At 46.6% G+C, this 8,209-nt stretch overlaps 1 protein-coding gene across 1 annotated transcript; it reads right to left on the bottom strand.

Moving 5' to 3' along the window:
* Positions 1-2,366: 2,366 nt before the first annotated feature.
* LOC101984101 (serine protease 55-like) lies at positions 2,367-4,847 on the bottom strand. Its single transcript, XM_005355522.1, has 4 exons — positions 4,828-4,847; positions 3,852-4,111; positions 2,825-2,967; positions 2,367-2,663 (listed from the first exon to the last, which is right to left on the bottom strand). Exons 1-4 carry the CDS (start codon positions 4,845-4,847, stop codon positions 2,367-2,369), a joined length of 720 nt encoding a protein of 239 aa, XP_005355579.1.
* Between the last annotated feature and the right edge of the window lie 3,362 nt (positions 4,848-8,209).

Below are 8,209 nucleotides of genomic sequence, written 5' to 3' on the forward strand. Positions count from 1 at the left end.
GATTGTGGTAGCCTGTGGTATGCTGTGTCCCTGAGTCAAGATATCAGCTGTCATCCTTAAGATCAATTATCAGTTGAAAGGGAACCAAGTGGCTCCACTACAAGACTCTACTATAAAGGTTGCAATTATTAAATGCAGTAGAAAGTTTTTTTTTTTTAAAAAAAATATGAGCAAAATGGCAACACTCCCAACATTTTGGGGTTTTAAATTTTCAACCTCAAGAGGTATTTAAACAGCCTAAGAAGCTTCTACAATCTATTCCAAAAGAATCTTTTCCACTGTATCAAAAAATCAGACTGTTTCTGAATACCAGAGCTTTCCTTGCAGGCTTATGGCCCTGCTTTCCCTAACCCTTTCTTCACAGGCATTTCCTAAAGGATTGGTCAAGGCATCTTCTAGAGCTCACCTCACTTCGGCAGCATCCCCCTTCTTCCCTTTCACAGACTGGAGAAATATTCCAGACAGTGAATTGGTCTGAGAACCCAGTGATTGAGTTCCAGTCCTGACTGGTTAAGCTGCATCAGCTTCCTTAAACACAGCCTGAAGGTTGGGATTCACCTCCATCAAGTGCTTCCAAATTGTGATTCCCATTTCACACCCCACTGTTAGATCTGACACGTTAGTAAGCCAAGGTCACTTACTATTATGGTGGAAGCTCTCAGCTCCTGTCTTCTCAAAGGAAAGCATTCAGTCAGGAGACACAAATGATTTAAGCAGAAATGTATTTGGCCTAACAAGGAGAAATAGGAGAGGGCTGCCCCTGAGGTGGATATCAGTACAGGGGGTCCTAAATTGTGAATCTGAAGGTTATGTGAATATTTTGAGATGGGTGGCACATTCATGAGATGGGGTGACCCTTCCTCCCTCCAAAATCATGGTGGATGGGTCTTCCTTTCAGGGTACTTTTTGTTCTCTCATGATCCTCTTGAAAAGTCCTTAAGTGAAAGCGACATAAGAATGAAACCAAGGCCCCTTGATGTCACCTATCTTGCCTTAGTGTGAACAAGCAGCAACTGGGAACGTGCCCTGGCACCATGTTTCTTAAAAGGGCACATCCTAGGTGCAGCTTTAGGGAGCTTACCCACATAGGAGCGTCTTGACCTTCAGAAGACGGATCTACCAGGAGATGGCCGCAGTTTGCCTTGGTCACGCAAATCTAAGTCCTTGCTCATTCAGTAGCAGAGAAGGGTGTATTGCTTTATGAATTGTTAGCTCAAGGTGTATATTTGTGTGTGTGTGCTAAGGCACAAGGTAGGATATGTTTCTTCCTGTAAGTTATAAGATACTACTGTACCTTGTAATCCCTGTCATGGTCCAGTGCCTCTTCTACAGATGTTAGACTACCCACTCTCCACAAGTCTTAGAAAATGGATGGACATTTAGAAGATAGAATGAAGATATATAAAATTTATATCACAAAGTACTCAAATGAATGAATGGGGAAAATAAATTCCTTGCTCATATAATTGGTTATCTCCTTTATATCTATGCCATATAGACTTGACCAAGAAAAGATCTAGAGATGTAACCACCATTAGTCCCTGGATGTAAGATATGGCACTGGTCTTCAAACATGGTCTCGTGGTTTTCTAAGCCCAAACTCTTGCCCTTTGTTTCATGACCAGCAGAAAGCTACTCCATTACTTGTCTCTGGTGGAAGGACGTGTTGGCTCTGATGTCCCTGGGTTAGTTCAACCTACTCTCACATACAATGGGCAACTTTTGTTGCTGGGAAGTCTTGGGCTCCATGTTCTGGAGAAGCTGATAGACATCAATGCCTCCAGAACAATTGGTTATCCGGAAGTGCTTTTTGAATAAATTAAAAAACGGAAGGAAAGGTTTGGTCTCCATGTCCTGAGCCATAATCTCCCACTTTCAGATTGAAATTGGTTCTGAGAGCCTTTGCCCTACCTGCCACACACACGGAGATCTTCCTGCATGACCAGGCCATGGAGGCATCTGCAGGCTGGGTTGGGAGCTCCCTGGGTGCAGAACTGGGTTGGGTGCTGGACTGACAGAACAAGGCTGATCTGTGGCTGGGTTGGATCATGTCACCAAAGAGAAAGAAGCAACTCAGCATGTCAGAGCAAACACTCACAATGCAGTGGAGCCCCCTTCATAGGGAAGGGTGTGAAGACTTCTCATGAGAGATTTCAAAGACTTCCTGACTCACACCCTCCTGACATCAGAGGACATGATGTTTGCCTCTGGAACACTTCTCTCAGCATGAAGTTCAATATTCCTACATCAGAGTGTGAGCCAGGGAACTAAGTCAGTGCAGAGACCAATCCGTAGTCAGCGTTCTTCAGATGCTTGGGAGAAGATGGGAGAAAACAGACTGGGCAAACAGTAAAAGCGTTCCGAGCTTAGCAGTTTGATTTATCCCCTGCAAACATGGCAGCAAGCAGTATTTGAGACCCCACGCTTAGCCATATGGGGCATGGTGAAACGCGAGTCAAGGGGCTTCGCGAGGCTTTGGAGAGGTTGAGGGCTCTTCCTTCCCTTTGCGTCTCCTCCAGGATCCATGGAATAAACTGAGCCACAGACACAAACATACCAGGTCTCCCCCTGGAGCCCGAGGTTACGCCCCAGCTGAAGACACCCACTTGAAAGAGCCTCCGAGTCTCCCAGTTAGCACAGACCATGGGTGCCCCACTGTCTCCCTGGGAATGAGAAAAGCAAAAAGCACTGTGTACGAGAGGAAATCCAGCAAGAGAATATGAAGGGGTGGATGGTGGAATGTGCAAGGGCCCCCCCTCCTGGCCTCCTGGGAACCTAAGAATTGTGGGATGTGAGGGGGTGGGGCGTGGCAGCGGCCGAGTACCTGGCACTTGCCATTGGTGCCTCCTTCCTTCCAGGCACAAAGCATCTTCCTGGAGAGCTGAGTCACCCTCTTGGCGCATGCTTTCCAGCTAATCCGAACCACCCTCAGCTTCGTCAGGTGCATGTTTAAGCCTCTGGTTGAGCCTAGCAAAGTGAGGAAGCCAGCCTGAGAATGAACATGCATTGGCCACCGACAGTGACCAGTCCACACGCATCAAAGTGGAAGCCCTGGAGGGTTGCAGTGCCCAACAAGTCAGATTCACAGTTTCCCTAGTGAGGATGATTTATCGCAAGACCCCACTCGGTTATCTAGGTGTCCCAACAAGTAGTGCCTCTACTAATGTATATGCCCAGAGGATGCAAGCTCTCTCCAGTAGCAAGCCAGTCCCTTATCAGGGACACAATATAGAGATTTCTCCATGGCCTTACCCTTGCTCCGAAGCTACCCTTTGTCCTAATGTTGAAGTTTAGAGTGGCACACATCTCGTCTTTGGGTAGATAAATGGAGACACTTGAAAGAATAGGCACATCCAGGATGTATTATCTTGAAGTGGAAAAATAACCACAGTGCTAAAGGAAATTCTGGCTTTCTCCCTGTTCATGGTCCATGGGTGGCCAGCCTGGTGCTCTACAGGAAAAGGAGTGAAGTCGCTGGTGCTCACTGTCCCAGGGAAACCACTGGTTTGATTATATCAGCAAATAGTGGACTCTTTGTGAGGCTAACAGATTTGTGAGTCAAACACTATTGATGGAATCTGTAGAAATGATCACTGCTTTAAAGTTTTGAGATTCTTCTATATCTTGCGTATTTGCAGGGGAGAGGGGACTTTACCTATGTAATTTCACCTACATGATTTAGTTGAGGGAGGCATTGCTGTTGTTCTATAGGTGGGAAAAGGTGATGAGGAAGGAGGTGATGGATGCTACCACAAATTCAGACTTGAGTTGTCCCCAGCTAAACCATCATTCTGTTCAGCAGAAGACAGCCCACAAGTGAGCTTCATATGGCATGAAGGTGAAGTGCATACCGTGGCCATGAGTAGACGCCCACTCTGCCATCCAGCACCGATCCCAGGAACTCTCCTGCTGCGGCAGGCAGATGGGCATTTTGACCTTATTGAATTGGACTGGCGTGGCAAGCAGGAGCAGGCAGAGGTCGCTGTCAAGGTGGGGTGGCTTGTAATCTTTGTGAGCAATAATCTTCTGCACCTGTTTCCTCTCCAAGTTGATGTCGCTGAAGGTCTTGGTTCCCATGACTACAGAGACGTTCACCGCTACCACTTCTAATCTGAAGGATGAAGACAGAAGCACCACAGCTGACAATGATCTTGGGGCACTTTGTACCTACAGACACATCTCCAAGCCACTAAGTAGTATAGAATAGGGGGTTTTCAGGGGGCAGGGTCTAGAGAGACCAGGGAGGTCAGAGTCAGGGACCAGACCCAGATGGATCTCTGAACAGGTAAACCTCAGGGGAAGCTCTCACCAACAGAAGTGTAATGTACCCATTGAGAAAAGAGGATGTGAATGCCTTAGGGACAGGAATCTTGGCTCTCTTATTGACTGCTACATCCTTCTCTCTTGAAACTGTACCCAGTAGGTGCTCAATGCATGCACAATGAGTGAATGAATCTAGCGTTTCTTAGTATACAAGTGGTGGGCAAGAAAAGGAAGCCTCTACTAATTTTCCCAACACTGGTGCTGAGCTACAAGAAGCAGCCAACTTGTGATATAGTTGATCAAGCCAAGAGGTACTACAATATAGAATACAGGAGCAGACTTGGGTCCAAAGTCACTGGACACAGAGCCTGTGGCTTCCAAAGCTTCGAGTACCAACCAACCAAATGACTAGCCCAGACTGCATGTGTACTACAAGAAACATAAATGGCGGCAATGCCTAGACACTTACAGGGTTCTTGGGAAGCAATGTGCTGCCGTCAGAACCCACCACTGATGGATGATGGAGCCTCCGCACAGGTGTTTCCCGAGCATCTGGATACTCACTTGCCACGGGAATTCACCATTCTGGACTTCCAGCAGTTCACGGAACGGCAACCATGATGAGTTTGGGAAGGCAGGTCTGTGGCCACACAGGACTGGTTTTGAGAGAGAAAGCAAAGAGACATCGGTATATGAGACGCCCGGAAAAATCCTCACTTCACATTCTCAGAATCTTTCCAGCTAAGCTCAGGGTGGCATCTGAGGGAAATCAAATGAGAGGGCCCACAGAACAGATCTTAGAAAATACCTCCAAACTGAAGATAATCAGTGTAGGAAAACGCAAACTGACAAAAATGGACCTGCTGCAGAAATCATAAACACATATTCTATGTTTAAAAGGGTGTTGGAAGACCAATGGGAGGAAAAGCAACAGAAATTTACAAGTTAATCCTATTGCTTGATAGAACTGTAAAAATAGCTGTGAGTGGGGGCTGGAGAGATGGCTCAGAGGTTAAGAGCACTGGCTGCTCTTTAAGAGGTCCTGAGTTCAATTCCCAGCAACCACATGGTGGCTCACAACCATCTGTACTGAGATCTGGCGCCCTCCTCTGGTGTGTGGGCATACATTGAGGCAGAATGTTGTATACATAATAAATAAATAAATCTTTAAAAAAATAGCTGTGAGTGACTTTGAGAAAGGTGAGTACACCTCTCTCTCTCTCTCTCTCACACACACACACACACACACAGAGAGAGAAATGGATAGATAGATGGATAGATATCTAGATATCTAGATAGATAGATAGATAGATAGATAGATAGATAGATAGATAGATAGATAGATAGATAGATGATAGATAGATAGGGAGGGAGAGGGGGAGAGGGAGGTAGGGAAACTAGATCAAACATAGCAAAGTCACATAATGAATCATACATGTCAGCATCCTTTTGTGTGGGGTCCTACTGTAATTCTTCAGAAAGAGTACCAAACATTTGCACATCTGGTCTACCCATAGAACTTTCTCTATGGGCCACCTCCCAAGACCACAGAGCAAATGTTACATGAACTGACTTCTTACAGCAATGTGACCTGATAAATATTTTCTAAATTAAATGCATCCTTATTTGACCCCACACCTTTCTGCTGCCTCTTTCAGGGTCTGGACCTAGAGAGAGCTTCGATTCATTTACAGACAGGGAGAAATAAAGCCAGTAGTTGATCTTGCCCCAAGTCTCCTGTGCTTCTGGAACTCTGGGCACAGATCCTGGGAGATTCACCATAAATAACATCTTCAACCAGTCCAGTACATCTGCTTTGATCAATCAGTCATAGCCTCCTAATTTCCTGAATCAAATTCCATCTTCTGCCACCTCTGGGGGTAAAGAGCTCTGGGTCTCTCTGGGTGAGAGTTTATGCTCTCTGGATCTGGGTTCGAGACCTCTAAATCTGCACACACACACACATCCTGGAGCCCCCCATTCACTCTAGGGCATCCAGGGGTGAGGTAGCAGGCTTTTCCTACCTTTAATTCTGGGCTAGTCAGACACTAACCTTGGTTGTCCTGGGCATGTCCCTTGGACGCCATGAGCAGTGCAATCAGAAGGGAGAGCATCGTGTTGCCCTTCCAGTCTGGTGTTGCCTACCTTGACACCCTGCCCACACTGATAAAACAGCAGCTGCCATAGTTGGGCATCACAAATGCATGGCAGAGCCTGGCCTGGTGACATCACAGTAAATGTGGAGATTAGAGAGGAGGAGCAGGCACAGCCTGATTGAGCCATGTCCCTCTCCCAGTCCTTTCTGGTTACTGGTCCCGTTGGGTGCTTCCTGCTGACAGTCCTTTATCTGCCTGTGTGTTCTGGCCCTGCCCTTGACTTTGAGAACTTGGGGAGCCATTTATTCTTCTGCCACCTTTGGCAATAATGAGCTTTGGGTCTCTGGGTGAGATTTTATATTCTCTGAAATTGGACCTCAAAGTTTCCGTGCCTCTACAGGAAATTTTAACCCTACCACGGTTTGGAGAAGAACTAAAGTGGGTGTCGGTGCTACATTAAAATGTTACTTACATTAAAAGATCACTCTGGAGCGGGCTGCAGAGATAGTTCAGTCAGTAAAGTGCTTGCTTGCCTTGCAAGTGCAAGGGCTTAAGTTCAATCTCTAGAAGCTGTGCTTGATTACAAGGGTGGGGGCATGGTGTAATTTCATTACTAGAGAGGCAGAGATAGGCAGATCCTAGGGTCTTGCTGGGTAGTCAGCCTAGCCTATTTGGCAACTCCCAGGACAGCTGGAGACCCTATGTTTAAAAAGATATGCATGGTCAGGGGTGGGTCCTGGAACAAGTGACACATCAATTAAGAGCACTTAGTGCTCTTATAGAGAACATGGGTTCAAATCCCAGCACCTACATGTTGGCTCACAACATCTGTAAAGTTCCAGGGTATCTGACACCTTCTTCTGACCTCCAGGAACACCATGCATCACATGGTACACATTTGTGCATGCAGACAGAACCCGCATAGACATAAAATGAAAATAAATACATACTTTAAAACGATGAATAAAGCCTGAGAAATAACACCCAAGTTTGCCAGGTTTATGCATTAGTCTCCACATGCACCTGCACATGTACCTCACACACACACACACACACACACACACACACACACACACACACACAAACAGAGAGAGAGAGAGAGAGAGAGAGAGAGAGAGAGAGAGAGAGAGAGAGAGAGAGAGAACTCTAAATACACCATGGAAACATGGATGTTATTTGGGGGCAGGTAAAACCAGAACAGAGACTATCACATAGGGGTAATCCAGGTGAGAGGTGTTGGTGGCCTGATGTTGGTGGTCTGACTGCTGAGACACAGATAGCAACTGAAGTGTCACGGCCACTGACTCCACAGCATGCATAGTCTGGAAACAGTGCGGACCAGAAGTTCAGGGAATAAATAATCTGGGAAAGGGTCCAGCTGTAGATCCTAGGATGAAAATGATGCCAGGGGAAGTACGCAGAGACAAGGGAGGACTGAGCTGCTATAGCCTCTCTGCCTTGATGTGTACCAGCAGGAGGCAGAGTCAGAAAAGGAGCCTGGAGATTGCAAGGGAGCAGAGAAGGGTCAGCGGTGGTACTGGGTGAGAGGCGGGGAGAGAGAGTTGTCTGGGAATAGCATTCTGTGAGTTCTGAATCTCTCCTCCGACTCCCATCATCTGTCCATCATCCATCATTACCTTCTCCACATCATCATTCTTCTCATCAGCAGCATTTTAAGATGCTAGTTATCCTTAACTTGAAGCTGACAGAATAAGCAGCTCCAGGATGCACCTTCGACTTACTGGAAGATGCTGCTGTATCTGCTCTCCATCAACAGTCCCGTCTCTCAGGGAAGGAGTGCACACGACAGGAATGAAGTTCCTGCTTCAGAAACAGTGGCATGTGCAAGG

Source organism: Microtus ochrogaster, chromosome 17 (genome assembly GCF_000317375.1).
Source record: "Microtus ochrogaster isolate Prairie Vole_2 chromosome 17, MicOch1.0, whole genome shotgun sequence".
NCBI lineage: Eukaryota > Metazoa > Chordata > Mammalia > Rodentia > Cricetidae > Microtus > Microtus ochrogaster.